Source organism: Limanda limanda, chromosome 12 (genome assembly GCF_963576545.1).
Source record: "Limanda limanda chromosome 12, fLimLim1.1, whole genome shotgun sequence".
Taxonomy (NCBI): Eukaryota; Metazoa; Chordata; class Actinopteri; order Pleuronectiformes; family Pleuronectidae; genus Limanda; species Limanda limanda.
This window is the reverse complement of record NC_083647.1, coordinates 14256493-14277013: the sequence shown is the minus strand read 5'-3', so window position 1 is coordinate 14277013 and position 20521 is coordinate 14256493. Positions and strand designations below refer to the sequence as shown.

The window sequence follows — 20521 nt, the reverse complement described above, 5'->3', positions numbered from 1 at the left end:
TGAATGGAAGCTAATGTAAAGTGGATATTCCTCTTTCTGTGTGTATTCATTGCATGTCTTGATTATAACCGGAATGATAATGGATTTTTGACCAATATTGATATTGAGCTGGAGCCAATCCCAGCTCACATTGGGCGAGAGGCGGATCACACCCTGGATAGGTCGCTAGTCTATCGCAGGGCTGAAATACAGAGACAAACAACCATTCACACTCACAGTCACACAGTCAGTTGTGTTTTGTCTTAAAGAATAGTGATAAAGTACATTTTACAGTTGGGAAAACGAACGTGTCCCCATGAACACACTGTTTCAAAACTACCACAAACACATGGAGGCATTTCTGTACTTTAATTTGTTATTACTCATCGGCCGCCATTATTCGCCAATACCAATATATTTACTGTCAGCTCATATCAGGAGATTTATCGGTTTAGCTGTAGTGTAAATACATCTGGAACACATACTCCCCCCCGGCCTATGATCAGGCTGATGCCAGAACACCCCTCCTCTCTGTGGCTCACATACTGATCGAGTGTTGGAGTTGGTCAATCTCTCAGTGGGTTTTAATAGACATTTAGCACGCACCCCTCTCCCACTTAATGAGTGTTGTACATGTTGCTGTACATTCACACGTTACATCTGTCCTGAGGTGGATAGCGTCCCAATCGATAGGCACTGACCACATTATGGACCTCTGGTAGTTAATTCAGCCTCCGCTTAATACTGGGTGACTATGGCAACAGCCGGCTGGAGTCAAGAGGAAGAGGAGGGGGGTAACAGCGACAGTAAGCCCATCACCCCCCACAACACTCGGACACACACACACAGACACACATGCACTCAGTAAACTGTAGTGTTCAGGGGGGCGAAGCTGTTTGAGACGGATATGAGGTAATCTCCCCTGGGTGAACAGTATGACAATAGCACAGAGGTTCAGTGGCACACACACACAAACACACACACACACACACACACACACACACACACACACACACACACACACACACACACACACTCATCTGTAATGCGGCCAGACAACAGCCTGGTCAATGACTTCATCTCTGCCAGTCTGTCCGTCACTCATCTCTTTGTGGATCATCACAGTGGAAGCAGCAGCAGCACAAGAATTCAGATCTGCCCTTTGTTCTTGTTTTAACTTTAAGTGGACGTTTTCTTGTTTGTTATTTTTCCGTGCGTCCGTCACTCTTTAGTATTTATGTCACAGGCGTTCTGTAGGAGGATTTAATACCTTGTTATGACTTATAGTTTTAAGGTAATGGAGAAGCACAAGAGGGAGTTAGTGTCATAGATTGTTGCTGCTGCTGTTTTTTTGTTTTTGTCGTTTGCCAAAATGGATGTACATCGGCTCCAAGTGCTGCGTTACTGCCTCCCCCAGAGTGTCAGTGACTCAGGACTGTTTTACAGCCACATTGCTGCCAGGTCTGTACCCACACTTTGTATGTCTGTGTGTGTGTGCGTGTGATCATTTTAATCGTTATTCAAGTACATGTCAGTGCTGAGCGTTGGCAAGTAAATTGAAAGTGAAATATGTTTGGCTGAATGAACCAGAGATTGTCGGGATTCATATTTTACATACTTGACGTCTGATGGGTCTTTATTTGTTGTGTGCAAAGAAAGGGTTGTAAAAACACAGACGGACAAAGACGGACAAATCTGTCCCTGCTGTATTTTTAATCAGAGCTAAAATACTAATCTGTAATCTTAATCTGGCCTCAACATACTGTTGTTTGGACACAGAAAATAGAGATTTGGTGCATGATTTCCCACAAAAATATTTAACAAACCTGTTTCTTGTGGATAAAAGTGGTTTGAGGAAGTTTTGAATATGATCTGTTTTGATTATCCTCTTGTTTTTGTTCTCTCCTCCCGCCTGGTCGCATCTTTTCATTTAGAACCAGCTCTACAGTCAGATGCAGCTCAGTGTGTGAACACTACAGAGAACGTCTTCTTTATTCTAAACACTCAGCAGCCTCACATAGAGCCTCTCTGAATAGCAGGGCTCTGTAAGGGCTTCAAACATATATAATTCACAGCAGTATTATGGCTTCTGGCTAAAAGTGCAACCTTTTGGACCAGTGCCCTTTTCTTTCTCTCTCTCACTCTCTTCTGCTGAGAGTGGGAGGAAGAGGGAGATAGGGGAGGGAGGTTTTCTTGCTGTCCCAGATGAGAATTGTAGGATCAATCAGTTGTTATGATGAAGAGGAGCAGGAAGGGGTTGATTTCAAAATAATGGACAATGAGGTTTGATGTATAGTGTACAGCAGCTGCTTAAACCTGGTCTGTATCATCTAATATGTTGGACACAAGGACCTGCCAAGCAATTACACTGAGATAGTAGCAGGTCGATGTGGCCAAAATTTTAAATCAAGATAATAATGTTCATAGCAGTTTTTTTATTATGTTTGACTTAAAGTTCAGAGACTGACTTTTGCTCCTGAGTTTTGGTTCTAAACTCTTTATGAGCATAGAATGACAAACACCTTAAAATCAATTATGTGTTGTACATTCTCATATATATATGATGTTCATTATATTGATATTTATGTGAATTATACTGCGAAGTATTTATATATTTTTTGCATTCTTTGCTGATAGCTGAGATGAATAAAAAAAATAAATGACGCTTAATATAAACATTGCATGAATTTTCTATAATTATGTACCGTGTTGTATATACACTGTATTATTTATAAATGTATAAGACTCATTCATTTTGTCTTAAACATTTATTTAATATTGTAATACAGCGCGATTGCAATGTTATATCGTATAAAGATTTATATAGATTTTGTCTAAAATGCTATACATACGTGGCTGACCCTCATATTTAATGTTGCTTTGTAGAATGAAATGAACTAGTTTCTCATTGATGTGAGTTATTTTGGTGCCAGTATAGAGCTTAGAGGCCTTCACACTTCATTCATACATACATTCACATGCACTGCAGTGAATTGTAATCCATGCACATTACAGAGTCAGGAGAATTCAGAATATAGGTCAGTCATTCATTCCCACTGTTCTTTGTGTGAACTAAAAGTAGCAGCGCTGCAAACCGATGCATCACGGCTTGAGATTGAGCTTTTTGCACACAACAACAACCGGGTCGTTCAGCTAAGAACATAAGCACATTAATGTGGTTTGCATTAATACCATTAAGACCGCAGTACGACAGTATAACTCCACCACCACCACCCATTTGGGGCTTAATTGCCGCCCATTCTGCATTACTGTACTTTGTGCATCTGCGGGGGGGTTACATAAACACACTGTGATCACATTCTGCACAACTTGATGGGTCAGGGACTCTGAGGCTTTTACACAGTGTAGATTATGAGAATCTGAACTGAGCTGTGTGCCACTGCAGTGTCTAATAGTCCTTTTGTTAGTGGCTCTTTGGTGCATTAATGGAGGAGATTGGAATATTTCTATGCCATTCAAAGCTCAGTTCAAAATGGTAAAGCCTCGGTATTGTGGCTTTGATTAAGATTTCTATGAAACTCTAGTCTGTGCTCAGTATTTGCAATAGAAAGTGCTACACATACCATGTAGACTTTTGCACCGTTTTACTGAATAATAAATAGACAGCTGAAGTCAGTTAATACTGTATTTAACATGCAGTAAGAGGTTTGGTTTTAGCTTTTTTGTATTCTAACTTTGCATTCAATCCAAAATCCTAGCCTTTATGGGGCCTTCAATACTACTAATCATCGTCAGTGCTTAATTATTCACACACAGTATATCCAACACAACCATTGTCATTTGTATTAGTTGTAGCTGTGTTGTTTATACCAATGCCAGCCTTTATGCATCTATGGTTTTTAATCTTAAAGGGATAGTTCACTGAAAAATTTAAATTCACTCATTATCTACTCACCACTATGTCGATGGAGGGGTGGGAGTCTCAGGGGTAAACAGCGTTACTCCTAAAGTGTTTCGTGTACTCAAACATTTCTCCCACCCCTCCATCGGCATCATGGTGAGTTGATAATGAGTGAATTTACATTTTTGGTGAACTATCCCTTTAATGAGTATGCACACATGGACAAACATGACTTCTGTCAGACAGATGGCCAAAAAGAAATAGCGTCGATCCTAAATTACCAAATCAGCCTTTTATTACTTTGATGGCACAAGCAATTACTCTCGCTCTACCCACAGTCATAAAAAACATAAAAGTAGACTAAATAACAATGACCCTTTTTAATAAAGATCCATTGGCTATGCTTGAAGATTATGCTTTGGTTGTTACGGCTATAATGAATCCAGAATGACATAAACACTGTGTTCAGTGAAAGCAGTGAACTGGTGCAGACGTTTGAGTAATTGTGGCAGAAAGCAGATGTGAGGAGGAGTCAGGCTTTTGTCTTAAGTGCACGACCAACGTGCTTCAATCAATCCACGACTCTGCCTTAGAATATAATAATAATTATGGCGGGACCCAGGATATTTTGTGTAGTTTACCCAGTTACAGATGTTTCTTAAATGTATGCTAACTATTGGCATCTGCTGCTAAGTGGCTGAACACAGTAATACAGAGCGACCGCAGAGAGCGTGGCTGAGATGTAAACTATACTCACTGAGACATTAACTTTCATACGTGGGGGATGCATGGCCTTGCTTAATTAATAGGATATTTTTTCATATTAGAAAACAGCTAAATTTAAAGAAATAATTTGGAATTTTGGGAAATGTGTTTATCTGCTTTCTTGCTGAGAGGATAGATGCCAATGTTTGTACGTTAAGCTAGAAGCCAGTTAGCTTAGTTTAGCTTAGTTTAAAGACATTGAGACATGGAGACAAGTGACGAAGAGCAGTGACTACTCAGAGTTCTCCTACAGACAGTATTTACCTACACAAAGAAATAATGGTATCAATCTTCTCATCTAAAAAAAAGTGTATTTCCCCAAAATGTATTTTTAACTTAAGAAAATGTCCAAGCTGAGCCAATAGAGGCTTTACAGTATTTATTTAAACAAGCCATTAGATATCAAGTGTTGAATTTTCCAAGTTAAACTACGGTTCTAATTGCATTTGCCAAAGCAAAATAATCCATCACAGTGCCCACAGGAAGTCTGAGTTTTTCACCCTGGTTTCTTCTGTGGGACTCGTGTACTTCTGGTGGTGGTTTTGTGTTCTCAATTCAATATACTCATAGCTTATAAGGCCTTGGAATAGCAGTGTTTTTAGCTCAATGCTAATGCTAATCTGGCAACATGGGCTCAAAGGCAGTGCTAGCCCGTAAGGGTTCAGCAGGTATGTTTACCTCGTCTGCCATAAGAAATACTGCTTGGGCTAATTTGAATTTTTAACAGATGGTGGCGCTAGAGAAAAGGTCAATGACCCCACCAGTTTTTACAAGAAAATGTTAACATGTGTAGAAAGTACTCTGTGGTTCTTCTTAACCATAAACAAAAATGGACGACATGACAGCTCGCCAAGCCAAAGCATCTTGTTCGCCCCCTGGTGGATAGCTGCAGGATAGATCTGAGACCTTGCCTCCTCCATGTTAGTGGAGCCTGGATCAAAGTGGTGGAGAGACTAACCAACATTACCATCCAATATAATTGAGAACATTTTGATATTATATCTAGATAGTAAAGGGATATTGAAGATAATAGCTCTATATGGCTGTGTCTGACTGTTCTTTAGATTTAATGACCATGTTCCTTCTTGGCAGGATTGTTGCATCACACGCTGCAAAAATCCTGCAATCCTTGGAATCTGGCATCCGTCGCGTATCTCGCTGTTTCTTTGAGAGAAGCTAAATGCGCTTTGTTTGCTCACTTACAAATGACCAGGCTTCACACAGTTTCTCAGCAGTAAAGTTGCTGTGTGCTTTTTTTAGTTCCCGAAGGCCTCCCTCCCTCCATGTGCCTGTGAATAGTACTTTCCCCATGGAGCAGATTAGAGGTCTTGTACGAGAGTTAAATCCTGGATAATTTAGATTTAAGACTGCAGTGAGGTAATGAGCCGCCTGCCAGGCTCTGTCTGTAATCCAGTCAGTCAGACAGACATCTACCCTCTGTCAGACGGACCCCCACACACACCCAAAACACACACACACACACACACACACTGAGGCATCCATACTGTTAATGTATACACCCCCACCCATGCTATACAAAGGCGGCGCCCCAAAAGGCCTGGTGAACCCTGGAGTCTATAATCCTCAATGTCACCATAATAATAACAGAGAACTAACTAAATCCATACACAGTAACCAATATGTGTGTGTGCTTGCCTCTGTTGTTCTTAGCTTTCCCCTCACTAAAAATACCAGTGAGTTATTTTGGGTGTATGCATAGCATGGTTACCATCATGTTCTGTGTGTGGGTGTATAAGTATGTATTTCCTTTCCTGTTTGAGGAAAGAGTCGCAGCTCCTCACAACACAGTGTGCATTTGAATTTGGAGCTGTGTTTTATATTTCACAGGAGTCTGGTGGTTTGTTTGTCTTGTCCACCTCTCTGCTTCTGCCCAGCATAAACACAAACAGGATGAATCCTTTAGAACATGTTTATTTTACTGACGTAACTCCATGAAGTTGACATAGTTTGGTTTCTCTAACCAATCAAGACATATTTCAGAAAATACTTTTGAGATAAACACTGTCTACCTGAAGATGACATTACTTGTGACCAAGGTGTGGACCAATTGACAGGTGTCCTCAGACCTCCTGAGTTGATTTCTAATCCCTCCTTGACTCTGACTGTAAAGCTGCTTTCAGACATGCACTGAACTCTGTAAACCTCCATATTTTCTCCACAGGATGTGCATGTGTTAATGCAAATGTCTGAGTGGGAGCCTCCGCACCTGGCCCCCCGAGTATACAGTATGTCGAAATTCAGGAGAATTGGACACCGCTGGATTCACTGTGAGTGAGACACAGATGAAGATGTGAAGAGAGTTTGTGGTGATCTCCGCAGTAGAATTAATACGACACATCCTTCCTCTGCCGCTGCTCTACCTCTTGCCTAAATAATGCGATGGATTTGTTGCTGTTGTGAACGCGTCCGTGCAGAGATCCTGCTTCGTTTGTAAAGTCCGGACCCAATTGCCCGGACTTTACGGCTTAAGTCACCAAACAAACAGGGATGAATGAGGATGTGTAATTATCTCTCCTGCTGCATTCAAAACTAGCTTGATGTTTTCTTTTTTTAAGGAAGTTAATTAGCATGAAATAAACAGATTAATTTGATAGATTAAGTTGTCACCGGCTGTGCCGATCAACTGCTGCCCCCATAATATGCAACACATGATCAGGGGTAACTACTCGGATTATCTGCGTTCATCAGATTGTCTCTTTTCATTATTAGACTCACATTACACAGTAGCCGATATGTGTTTTGTAAATGGATTGCATTTGTCCTTTTAAGCCTTTTAGTTAGGTTTTTAACATTTGGTTTTCATCACAGAAATAATGACCCAATAAATCTAAACTGCTGTCGTGAGCGCGGCGTGAATGACTCATCGGTTGTTCACGTCTGTCCGGGCGCCCTCCTCTGTGAGCCAACACTATAAAAGAACACCTGCAACAAAAAGCTAATGGCCATGATATTAGAAGCTCTGCCCTCAGGTGCTGCCCAGAGAGAGCGCATTGTACACACCACAACCCCGACCCCCTACCACAGTATATCAAGGAAACACTCTCCCACCCTCTCACAGAAACATGGTATTAGGCTCCTAATACACACTCATGTGTACAACATGGTATATTGTGCACTGGATCAGGTTCAGGCATCGTTTCTTCTTTCTGCTAATGGACGGGCCTCGAAGGAACAAAACACAGCCATGATGCTCAAATTGAGCATGTATGGGATTTATGTGTAGAATGGGGGGGGTGCGAGAGGGGGCCACATATGTCCAACCATGTGTGCAGCGAAGTGCTTGGCTTAATTCAAAGGCCTGGGAATGTGGCCTCCTTTTCACCACTCGCCGATGAGGCTTATTTGACATGAGGAAGCGCTCAGTGTGGCAGGAGCCCTCATATCCTCTCTGCTCTTGATTTTCATCTCTTTTTCGCTCCCTTTTCTGTCTTTTCTTCCTCCTCAAAGTTCTCATGCTGCCGTTTTGAGGTGAATATTACTGAGCCGCCGCCGAGAAATCTGCTTAGTCCAGCAAAAACAAGGGGAAATGCTCAGACGGAGGCTGGCGGCCAGATCAAGTCAAGTTGATCCTTTTTCCAGGAAATAAGCAGACTTCTACTCTAAACTCAGACTACATGTCTTTTCTCTTTGCCAGCACATATATATTTTCAGCCAATGGCAAACAAGACAGGCTTTAAAAATATTTGTGTTCATCTTATTAGTGTTGCGATGTGGTGTGCGAAGCGTACAGTATTTCTTTTCTTATTCATGAGCTGGCAGTGGGGAACTGCTAATGCATTTTTAAAGATAGTGTATAGAATGTATAAGAGGGAAATACAAGCAGGCTGGAACCCTCAGAGGACTTGAACGACCTAAAGTGGGAAACGCTCAAATGATCAGTCAGCTGTAGGTCATACAGGAGCATTCAGAACCTTTTATTAAACTACTTAGAGTCGCTATAACCTATTTATTCATATAGACAGTGGATCATAGGGCTACTTTAAATTTTAAAGGGGGTTACATATAAACAAAGATAGAAGGAAAGGAATACTGGACCAGCACTCACCAGCTGGCCATATCAACTTTATACAATCACTACAGTCCCTTTAAATTCAGTCAGCTGCACCAAAATCCCAGCTTGTCCCGCCTGAATGTAGAAGTGTCTCTTGCCCAGACACTGGATCCCAGATTGCTCCTGACGACTGTGGTGACAGCGTGTGAATGAGTTGCATGACTGAGAGACAAAGCGTTACATATAGAAGAGTGTTAACTGTACTGTAAAGTCATTTGAGGGGTTGTTACTTCTAGGAAAGCACTACATGCTGTGAATGCAGTTCATTTACCTAATTGCCCACACATAGTCAGACATAAGTCGTCTAAGTATTTCAGTAATTTTTTGTATATGAATTATTCCCTAAGAAAATAACCACGCAGTTTGAAAGAAAATAAATCCTGCATACAGATCCACGAAAAAAAGCAATGTGGTTGTTGTTGGCCCATGTCCCATCCTTCCACTAACTTTCATGGAAATCCATTCTGTAGTTTTTGCGTCATCCTGCTAACAAACCAATGGACAGGAGAAGAAACATTACCTCCTTGGTGGAGGTCATAATATTGTGGAATGTTGTGTTGACTGTTGTTCTGCCCCAAGTGGCGAAATTGTCAGAAAGTGGAGGAATTTCTGCATCATCTTACATATTATTATTTTTTTTCTCTTTTCATTCCATATCTACACATAATGTGCTGGAAAAGCCAAAGTGCCAACTAGCGTCATATCTTGTTTCTTAACTTTGTCAAATATTTTTTCTTTCATTTAATTTCTCTGATAAATGGTTCAATCTTCTTCACTGTTCCTTGAGCCTGACCTTTGTTTCTTCCTGATCTCAACATCAGTTTGATTCATCGTGTTATTTTAATGTCACTGATTGCGGTCGTCAGCTTTTCTGACCTTTTTCACATTATGCCTGCGCTGCCCTCATCACAGATCCAGTCACTCCGTGTCCTCTGCCTCTCCTCGCCCTTCTACTCCATCACACATTCTTATGGCTGAAAATCCATTATGAGTCAAATTCCATTTGAGCTGGATTTTTTCTTGTAAGGTTGGTCGAAGCAGCTGTGATGTTAAAGAGTTGTCATGTGCCCGACTGGGCCTTGTCTCATCCTAAGTCATGTGATGTAGAGAGAATCAACCACCGTCTGTAACTGGTTCATACACAGCGGCATTTAACCCACTGTCAGAAGTAGTGAAATTAGCCGAGCGGCTCTGTGAAGTTCAGTGCTCTTGCAAAGGAACTAGATAACAGAAACATATCATCATGTGTTGATTGAGCAACACACAGTATATAAAGAACCAGCAGACGAGACATTCTTTATTTCTGCCCGCTTGATGGGAAGTGAAACCGTCGGCATGGTGTTTGAGGGGCTACATCCCCCTGACCCAAACTGCTCCAGAAATAGGGCCTGTTTTTGTAAGAGGATCCACCAGAGAGACACAGACAGCCCCCCTCTCTTTTCCCAATGAGACTCTCTGGTGGTCTGTCGGGTCTCTGAAGTGCAGAGAGGTGTCCGTCTAACTTTTGCAGAGATGTAAGAAACATGATGTCTGTCGTTATCCCATAGGAGCTTCACCTCAAATATAGAGGCAGTGAAGTTTTCAGTCTGCTGTGTCATCCTTCTTGGTTTATCAGTGACGACATTCACTGTTACTTCCCACTGAGAAGGACAAATATTGCTTTTTGTTTTTCTTAACCTTGAAATATATTAGGGAGACAAGTGCAAGTCCCTTCTTAACGCCTGCTAGGAAAAAGCTGCTGGATTCTGAAGCTGCGCCCTCGCTGCCGCACAAAGATCTGTTCGCCTGTTAATTCAAAGTTCAGTGAAGCTCAACCTAATACACAGAATCCCAAACTGGAGAATCAGTTGCTGTTGTTTTAAGCACGCTGTTGTAATTATCCACAAAGTCACTCGTGAGTCCATCGCTGCTACAGAGCTGGTCTCCTGTTTATGTAAAGTTTATTAATGTTGAACGTATCACATTTCAAAATCTAACCAAAGTCAACACTGCACATTAGAGGGTTAAAGAGTGGAGGCGATAAGATGAACAGTTTTCAAGATATGTGAACCACAGATTTCTGGATTTAGAAGATGATGACAGTTGTGTAAGGTTAAGTTTGAATGTTTGCGTCCGTGTCAAACAGGGTTTTATATTTTGTTTGTAGTGAGTTGATGGATTTGGATCCTGTGCTATTTTTAAATGTATTTGAGGAACGTCACATTCGCATCTGTTTGTGTTAATGACAAATGTGTTTCCTGTTTGATTTTGAACTTCCTGTTGGTCTGTGGATGGAGGATATTTATTATGTAACCAGCATCTTGCTTTTGTCTTGGTTTTGTCATCCAAGCCTGGGACTAAATCAAACAAGAATGTCACTCAGAGAACTAAAACCTCCACCAAGGTAACACTAACCCGTATGCAACCACATTAGGGTTGCATACTAACCCAATCCACTTCACATGCCTCATTTATTTCATCAAGATCCATGAATTATTCTGTGAGAAATCAATGAAATTGTTATACAAAGACAGTGAAAACAAATCCTGCACCAATGCTTTCTTTCCTTTTCCTGTAATCCCACTAACAGACAGACAATCAAACCGAGATGAAAACATTCGCTCCTCGCTGGAGGAAAGTAATCTCTTTTGATTCTGTGGTTTAATTATAAATCGGAAGGATTGTCATTCATTTGTGATTTGACAACTTCATGTATGTTGCTGCTGGTTAACTCAACAACAGTTGTGCAGTGAGGAGTGATGGGTATTTGACAGAGGGAGGGTGGTTGTAATGGTGGGCGTTGTTTCTGAAATCCATCTGTCGAGAAAGCTTCAAAGCGACAAGATGTACTGTGCAGTTTATATTGAGACTTTCTAACATTGTTATGTGGAATTAAACATCTGTCAACAGCTGTCAAGAGATTCCAACGATGAAATCATTTTCAGATGAAAGATTTCACCGAGAAATAAAACAATGTTGATGTCTGGTTATAACGTCAGATTGAAAACCTTACTTATAAAATATATTTTCTGAAAATCCATGCAGAATGAACCTGGAAACTAACATCAGCCCCAGTCTGCATCACCTTGTTAGAACCTCTTCTATTAAACATCCATTAATTGTAGAAGATGGAGACGCAGGGTGGATGTGAAGCTGCTGTCTCATCACTGCAGAGTTATTTGAGGCTGTTCAGACGACCGCAGGGGAACCGGAGAGCAGACGATAGCAGGGAAGTGAGAGGAAACCGGATGAGTGGGGGGGTCTCTCAGGTGTCATGTCATCTTCCTCCTGCAGAGCAGCACATCGGAAGAAAGGTTGTCGGAGGAGGGGGTGGTCACATGCTGGCATTTGAATGTTGCCGGCGTCCTCAGGGCCTTGGAAACAAGACGAGGCCACGAGAGACAAGATCATGTGTCAATTAATTTACATATCTGCTTTTGCCATTTCTATTACTACTATTTCATGTTTGTTTTTAATGTAATTGTAGCAAATAACTATGAGTACAAAACTTCACTGTATAATTTCATTAATCTCAGGCCCAGTAGTCAAGACGATAGAACAATTCATTCATTCATACTCTGTAAGCACAGCGTGTGTTGTTCTGCGTTATAAAAGGTTTCCTCTGGGTGACGTCTTTAAAGGGTTCTGACGAATCTCCAGCTCATCATTGCAAAATATTATTATTTTGTAAATCATTTGTTATCGTGGATTTCAAATATGACTCGAAAGAACAATAATTTGCACTGGATAACTCACTCAAATCCTTATGAAACTGTAACAGAAAGTATCAACTTGAGCTAAAGCTTCAACAATTATATGAGTCATTGATTCATTTCTGTCCATCTGAAGCTTTTAATCTAATCATCTAATAGTTATTTAATTTTTAATCAAGAAAATAAACGGTAGGGTATAAAAGTTAAAGTTAAAACTTAAAATTTTAAGTTGCAGCCCGAGTTAACTTTGTCAAGTCCTTACATTTCCCTGTATGTGATAACACGAATGTGCGAGTCAGTCGCTCTAGACATCATGAACTTTTCCTGTCAGCCCCCTGGCAAAATGTCTGAGTGAGACCATGTGAGAATACAGCAGGAAAATGTCATGAGCTGTGTCAGACACGAAGAAAACAAAAGTGGATAAGGGACGATGTGCTGCAAACAAGAACATGTGATATCTGCAGCAGAATTTATACGTCATGTCCCGCCTCCTTCATACTCTACTCGGGCGCCCCCCCTCGTCTGAAAGCTCTGGAAATTCCTGTGTTGTTGTGAACGTGTCGGACCTGAACCACGTCTTGCTGCATTCTTCATATACAGGTTATGTCTGAAAAGTAGCTTTACAGTCGGCCTGCAGATATTGAAGCACTATAGTGCATTGAGAGTCACTAAGCACATTAACAAAGCCCCTCACTTTGCTTTCCTTGGCCTTCACGCCAGCAGCCTGCTAATGTGCGTCTGAGAGTGGCTCCCCGAGGTGTCGGGGGTGAAAACCAGAGAAGCATTTAGACACTTCACAGGTTCTGCAGTTTAACTTCACCTCTGCGTGTCCATGTCACCTCTCGGCTTTAACACCTCCGGGCACACGTGGTGATGAGGTCATAGCTGTAGTCTCACACACAGCACATATGGCTCGAGCTGTGTTATCCTGTCGGTGGTCATTTTGTGATGTGATTTGTGATGTGATAAAGCCACATGAGTCCGTTGCCAAATGCGTCCTTTTTATTGCTTATGTGACTTTTTACCCAATGCGTCTGCAGCTGGTTTGCTGATCAAACACTTTTGCGTTTTCGACACACTTTATTATTACCCGACACATCGTGCACACCCTCCTGCTTCTTCATGTGCTGTATAAAGATGCCACCGCACCACAGTAAAGGGGGATTTACCAGGGTTGAGCCTTAGGTTGACGTCCTGTTTATAGCTTTTAAAAATGGCAACACGCGCTCTCGTCAGTATGCACAGGCTGCTGCATTCCGGCAGTATGCTTGTGTTTATGTTGCAGTGGTCACTTGTAGTGCTATCTGCAGAAAGGTGTGGCTTCCCTCAGCTCACCAGATAATTACACCCTAACTCTGTTTTATTGGTTTTAATCCATTGATCACATTTTAGGGATAAGAGAGTGCAGTGAAGCATCTCTGTAATCCAATATTCTCAAGCATTAAAGAAGCCGCCCAATCACACCCACTTTCCAGTTATTTTCTGTTCCCTTTGCTTTTATCTCTTAACTTAGCTTCTCGTGAAGGACTTCTTTCAATATTCTTTGTAAAATCACTGGGCTTTGAAATCTGGCCTTCAGTGGCAAAGGGTAAGGTCGACGTGTTTCCTTTTTTCAGTCGTAATGAAGTTGTAGGAGCTTTGAATGATTTTTTCCTTCACTGAATCTATTATCCAGCACCCTGTATAAAAATAGAATGACTACCTTCAACATCTTCTTTGGCAAGGACACATGAAATGTTGATGTTGAATGATGATAGAATTATCTATATTCTTAACATCGACTTGCTCTCGTTACCTCCACATCCAGCAGAATGATGTTAACACATTCTTTCTTTGTCCCTCTTTCTGTCTCCAGTGAACAGAGTATCTGCCAGGCGCGGGCCTCGGTCATGGTCTACGATGATGCCAGTAAGAAGTGGGTGCCCATTAAGCCCGGGCAGCAGGGCTTCAGTCGCATCAACATCTACCACAACACTGCCAACAACACCTTCCGAGTGGTGGGCGTCAAACTGCAGGACCAGCAGGTGAGAGACTCAATGAAAAGGATCGATATTACGAACTCTGGTTATGGCTAAAGATAATTCCATTACATAAGACACAAGCATTGACTATGACTCAAGGATGACCTGGATAAAATGTTTTGGATTAGTTCATTCTAATATAATCTCCACACTCCTTCCTCAACGTTTCACACCTTCGGTCAATTTACGTATAGTCTCTAATTAACCTAACCCCAAATTTCATGTCTTTAGACTGTGGGGGCTCGGCCGAAAAGGGATTTGAACCAAGAAGCTGTGGGATGACCACCATGCTGAATGCAGCTATAGCAGCTATAGCATACAAAAGAGTTAGAGTTTTTACAGTTGAGTAAAATGAGCAGCCGTGCCCTGATTCAACATACAGCATGATGTGAGGTCATATTATAATTCAAGGCCCTTTTTTGTGTCAGTGGAGATGTTTGTTTCTTTCTCCAGTGTAATGGAGGAATTTTAGTTCAATATGATTTAATTATGACCCCTCAGTAAAGACAGTCAACCCTTCCTCCAAAACACAATCTTTCATGACTGAGACAACTGAAAAAGATCTTGCATTTTTATAAAGAAAATCGAGAATATTGTAGCTTGAGTTTGTACTTGTTTTTTTTTGTTTTTATCCATGTCCATCACAACACTGGTTCTGTTTGGGGTTATAAAACCATCAGTGAGGCAGATGGACACTGTAGTCAAATTATGAGGGGGAAAACAAACAAGAATCTCCTTCTCGTCCTTCTACACCAGCTGATGATGAACATAGAGAGAAATTCTTGTTAATTCTGCAGCAACATGTCGTCTTTGACTTCACAGCATCTTTTGCTCTCTTGCATTAAAGGTGGTGATCAACTACTCAATAGTGAAGGGCCTGAAGTACAATCAGGCCACTCCGACCTTTCATCAGTGGCGTGACGCTCGCCAGGTCTATGGGCTGAACTTTGCCAGTAAGGAGGAGGCCACCACCTTCTCCAACGCCATGCTGTTCGCCCTCAATGTCCTCAGTTCACCTGACGGCGGAGGTAAGGATTCATGACGTATAGAGAATCAATTCATCATACATAATTCAAATTGCCACCGCTAAGCATTCTTTAATCCATTCATAAAAGTTCACTCCATGATCCATATTTTCCACGAGGCACTAATACCCTTGTTTGTGTTGGACTCTCTGTCGGGCCATGGCATTTTGTTCTAAGTTGTTCTAAGACATTCTCTGAATGTTTCAGTGAGTCATGTTTATTTCCATGGAGAAATGGTGTTGGGGGGGGGGGACTCTGGGATGTTTGTGTGTGGAATGTCAGATGGATTTAACATCAAATTACGCCTCTAATCTGTGAGTAATACAAATCTATTTTTAATAACAAAACAATGTTTTAACATAGTTTGACTATGTAGCAACTTCATCAAACTCTACTTTTTAAACACAATGAAAATGTTTGAATAGACAACAGCAGCATGAGGCAGATGATTGACAAGACCACATTCAAGCAACACACAATAATCTCAACTGTTGATTATATGTCCACATGTAGCTGCAATGTTCAAAGCCTATGTTTCATAGGACTGAACAAAGCTGTGCTGCCCTCTGCTGGTTCATAACACGTATTGCAGATGCGCTATTGAATCCAAACAGTTATTGTGGCTGGTTACTAAGTCGAACGTTTTTATAATATCCTCATTTAAAGATTTGTTTTTATATGTTCACCTCCAGTCAACAGCTGATGGAGACAAAAAGGAAATGAGTAGAGAGAGAGAAGGGCATCAAGGCTTCACTGTTGCATTACCGCCCATAGCATTTCAAAGTAAAACATAAAACTGTCTAAAGCATGGAAGCAGAGTTATTAAAGTGGTAGTCAACTCAGCAGTCTTTTATTTTTTGATGTCCTTTCTACATGATCAGACCTGAGCTGTATTAGAAGTTGACGTCACACATACTCTAAGAGTTTATTTAATAGCTTCTGAGCAGCTCTGGTTACGAGCCACTTATAAGTTTTGTAGTTAACTGAGGTGTCATCCCATCCCATCCTTGTGACTCTAAAATATCCCATAAGGAGCCTTGATGTCGTGGTATGGCAGCATGATGGGCCTGGTCCTGCAGGGGAAAAGTGTGTCTGTGTGAGGAAAAGTTTCTCATTGACGTCTTACTCTTGATTATTTTCCAGTTCTTTACGGTACTGATAGTAAAAAGGATTTGGAAACATCACTGGTACGTTGGATACTTGAGGGAGAGTTTCTCACTATGTTGAACCCAGAGATTTCACCTGGTTTCCTCAGGCGGGTTTCTTCAGCCATCATCACCCTCCGTAAGTGTTGCGCTTTAGAGGAAAGTTGTAATGCACATTTGCAATGGTAACAAGCTGCTCGGCGAACAGAGGGAACTATCTTTTAACAATTAAAAAATAATAAGTTAAATTAACAGAATAATAATCTATAAAGGATTTAATGCTTCCCTTTGCCATCAATTTTAAACTGAACAACTTTGAGTTTTGGACTCAGGAAATGAGATATTAGAAGACACCTTGTGCTCTGGGAAGTTTTGATGTGTGTCTCTTCACTATTTATTTTGACATATACTTGTCAACACATTTAAACAAGACACATGAGGCTGTTGAGGAAGACATTCATTACATAACTTATACTTCTAAACTCACATTGGCCTGTAAAAAGTTTATTGACAGAGAGAATTAGTATTGAAGTATTTTCTAAGGATTTTTGGCAGTTCATGTGGAATAAACTGGAAACCCTCACCACTGGAAAAACTCAGACAATGTAAGGGGGTCATTCAGAAGAGTGCTAATTAGAATAGAATTGAGGGAAGGCTTACGGATGCTGAAAAGAAAAGTCAAATCTGTCTGTTCCTGTGTGCTGCAACTTTTAAGGAGGCTGATGTTTGTCATTCATCATCTACTGAAAGAATGTTCCTGGAGTACAACAGTGAGGGATAATGGATTTCTCCTTGATTTCATTAAGACGGCTGTGATATGCACAGTGGTCTCCTGAGATAAAAGACTTACAAGTCTGATCAGGTCTTATCGTCCCCTGAGCTTCCTGTTCTTCCAGTTCTTCTTTGACCTTCCCCGTGGCAACAGCAGAGCACCTCTAGTCGCCATGTTAGAAGTAGATACATACACACATACAGACAAACACACACACATGCATGGATTCACATTAAGCACAGCAGCAATAAGAAACAGGGTGATAAATAATCGTTCATTTCAGCTCTCCATTTGTTGTAGTTCTTTCTCAGTGACACAGATAAAAGCTGTAATAAAACTACAAAGTCCCCATCAGAATTGATCTCAGTACACTGTGACTATGGATACCTACTGTCTCTGTAGTTTGAGAGATTACATGGTGTTTTGCTACCAGGCTACTTCACCTTATCTTCAAATTAGGGACTCTATCTGTCGTACCAGGGACGACTATCTGTCGTACTTGACATAGATCTTAAATATAATAAAACCCCAATCAAAGCAAAAAAATTCATCACTTCAGTCTTGTCTCTTTTTGCAGAGAGAGCTTTCTTTCGTTTTTAACCCTCTGAATATTTGCTAAATTTAGTGTGCAGCCTCGGCAGCAGGGCACATAATTACCATGAGCTAACGAGCAGAGTTCAGGGGGGTGTCGGGGAGCGAGGGAGGAAAAGGATGTCTTCAAGGCTTCGCTTCTTTTACTCTGCAGCACAACAAAGGAAACCCAGCAACCGGGTCAAAGCCAGGGCAGAGTGCAAGTCTGTCATCATCAGCATGTGGAGCCTGCATTTTGCAACCTCCGTCACTCACGGCCTGATGACAGATGATGATGTCAACGGTTCGGTGCAAAAGTCCAGTTGGCTTTATGGACAGAATAGAATGTCAGCGGAAATAAAAGATTAAGCCTAACACAAGAGAAACAGAAAGATATTACAGGAGGTGGAACCCAAGTTTGATCTGTCTTCTTGTGGAAGACAGATCAAATTTAAAAAAAAATAATGTAGAGAAACAAAATGACATCATTTTTTTTTTACTTTTATCAGTTGAATGTTTTATTATCATCATTTATAAAGAACTTTCAACAGGATCCACCGAAATGAAAGTTTAGAAAAGCACTGAAGTTTGATAACATCTTAAAGAGTACGAAGAAATCGATTCAACATAGTTAAAATCTTCTCTTTCAGTGTGTGATCCGTACTGTAGCTCTGCCTCCGTGTTGACTGCCCCCATCGCCCCGCCCGACACCCCCATCCACGCCCCCCTCACTGCCAACGGAAATATCACCCATGGGTGTACTTGATGACACAGTGGGCGGTGCAGTTAAATGACTGGTATTCTGGTGATATGTGATAAGTAGCCTGACGCAGCCCTGTTAATAGATGCCCCAGAATGAGAGTCTAAAAACTCACCCCAGGGTTCGGGTGAGGAGGCGGCTGAAGACTGTCTGTAGTTGGTCAACAAGCAGAGTGCTAACCTAAGAAGGTCATGTGGCTGATGTTGATTATTTAACATTCAGCAGAGGCTGTTATCGTGTTGAGGTAGCGCCATGAAACCGTGTTGACACAGTGACTCAAACACTGATGACTCATCTTTTATTGAAAGGATTTTATGCCTCCTCGTGGATTTCTTTAGAATCTGCGTGGGATCAGTTTTGTTCCGTTTTAGGAGCCGTGATCTTTTCCTGTGCAGCGTTTTTCTGTTTATTTCTCTCTCTCTCTCTCTCCCTCTCCCTCTCCCTCTCTCTCTCTGAGATCCTTTTCCTGCTGTGGTTTACAGTTGAGATTCCTGTGGTTGGCAACATGTTGAGCTAGTTACATTATAAACAGATTGTTGGCTCTCTGGTGCAAAGTCACAATACCTCACATGACGCCTGCTGCTGGGTTATGACTGATGCCACTGTTTTATATAAGATGATTATCATTTCTCTGATTTGTGCCCATATGAAAATACACAAGCACAAACTGAATGTTTCAACCGTGTGGGATAATTACAGAGATGATAATACCTATTAGAAATAAGCAGCGATGTGGAACAACAAAGCTGCTGCAGCATGTTACAAACAAAAGTAGCATATTGTACACAAAGATACACGAGGGAGGAAATTTGAAGTATTAAACCGAGGATAAGCTGACACGTTGGTCATCAGGTATTAGTATAAGTATACAAATATCCCAAAGGAAGATGATGTAAGAAGATGGGGGAAAGAATAAGGGAAGCAAAGGGACAGAGTTGATAGAGGGAGAGAAGCAGATTAGTGGTCATAAGATAAAGAAAGACAAGCAACGAGGAAGAAGCGGGGGGGGGAGCATCAATGCAAACAAGATGTAAAAGAACAAGGTCAGACAGGAAAAAGCAGAGGATAAAGAAGAGGAAATAAGTACAGTTCTGATCTGTCCCTTTGTTGCAGGTCTTCCTCACTCTCTCTCTCCCTTTTTCACATTTACGATGTCCTGTCAATACGGACAAAAATGCCCAAGAAATCAAATGTTTTAAAAGCTTGTGCTCTGTGCTTAAGGGAAAGTTCATTTCAGCCTCTTTGGACTGTAAAGAAACTGTGTTGATTGATATAAATTTAGATCTTTTTTTCTCTTCCCTTGTCTCTTCCAGGTCCAGTCGTCCAGCGCCAAAATGGGCCGTCCTCAGAGGAGAGTGAGGCCCAGAGGAGGTACGAGTTCCCTCAACCTGCTCTGTTGAAGACAAGAGCAGAGATGAAGAAAAACACAAACATAACAAATATGAAAATCCCAAATGTGGATCAAAAGTGTTTTACTGGAAACAGGGTAGGGAAACCCAGTTGAAGTAAATAGGTGGACTAACTATACAGGGTTTTTGCCACACACACACACACACACACTACGTCTTAGTTTGATCGGTTCATTGATGTGTTTCAATTTTTTTTATGAAACAACAATACAAAAAATGTGAGCAGGTTCAGGATCCCTAGGGGCTAGTGAGGCACAGAAGGAGGGTCCAAGGATGATTTACAGAAATAAATACAATTCAAAAACACTTCTCAATATCATATTTTAGCCATAATTGTTCCAAAAGCTCAAAAATGATTTATAGGACAACACAAAACTAAAGCATCATGATCATCCTTGCAGCACAGTCATCCCTATAAAACCTCTTCTTCATTTTAAAACATTTGAATG

General features: G+C 41.2%; 1 protein-coding gene and 1 long non-coding RNA gene across 2 annotated transcripts in view; one reads left to right on the top strand and one right to left on the bottom strand.

Moving 5' to 3' along the window:
* The window catches only part of evla (Enah/Vasp-like a), a 31994-nt gene that overhangs the window by 3099 nt on the left and 8374 nt on the right, over positions 1 to 20521 (top strand). Inside the window, exons 2-4 of the mRNA XM_061083276.1 lie at positions 14226 to 14394; positions 15239 to 15419; positions 19977 to 20034. Coding sequence (XP_060939259.1) covers positions 14226 to 14394; positions 15239 to 15419; positions 19977 to 20034 — 408 coding nt within the window. The remainder of the gene's footprint in view (positions 1 to 14225; positions 14395 to 15238; positions 15420 to 19976; positions 20035 to 20521) is intronic.
* LOC133015978 (uncharacterized) lies at positions 10612 to 18064 on the bottom strand. The gene is made up of 3 exons (XR_009681544.1): positions 17991 to 18064; positions 17412 to 17496; positions 10612 to 12031 (listed from the first exon to the last, which is right to left on the bottom strand). It is a non-coding gene; the product is annotated as an uncharacterized LOC133015978 (long non-coding RNA).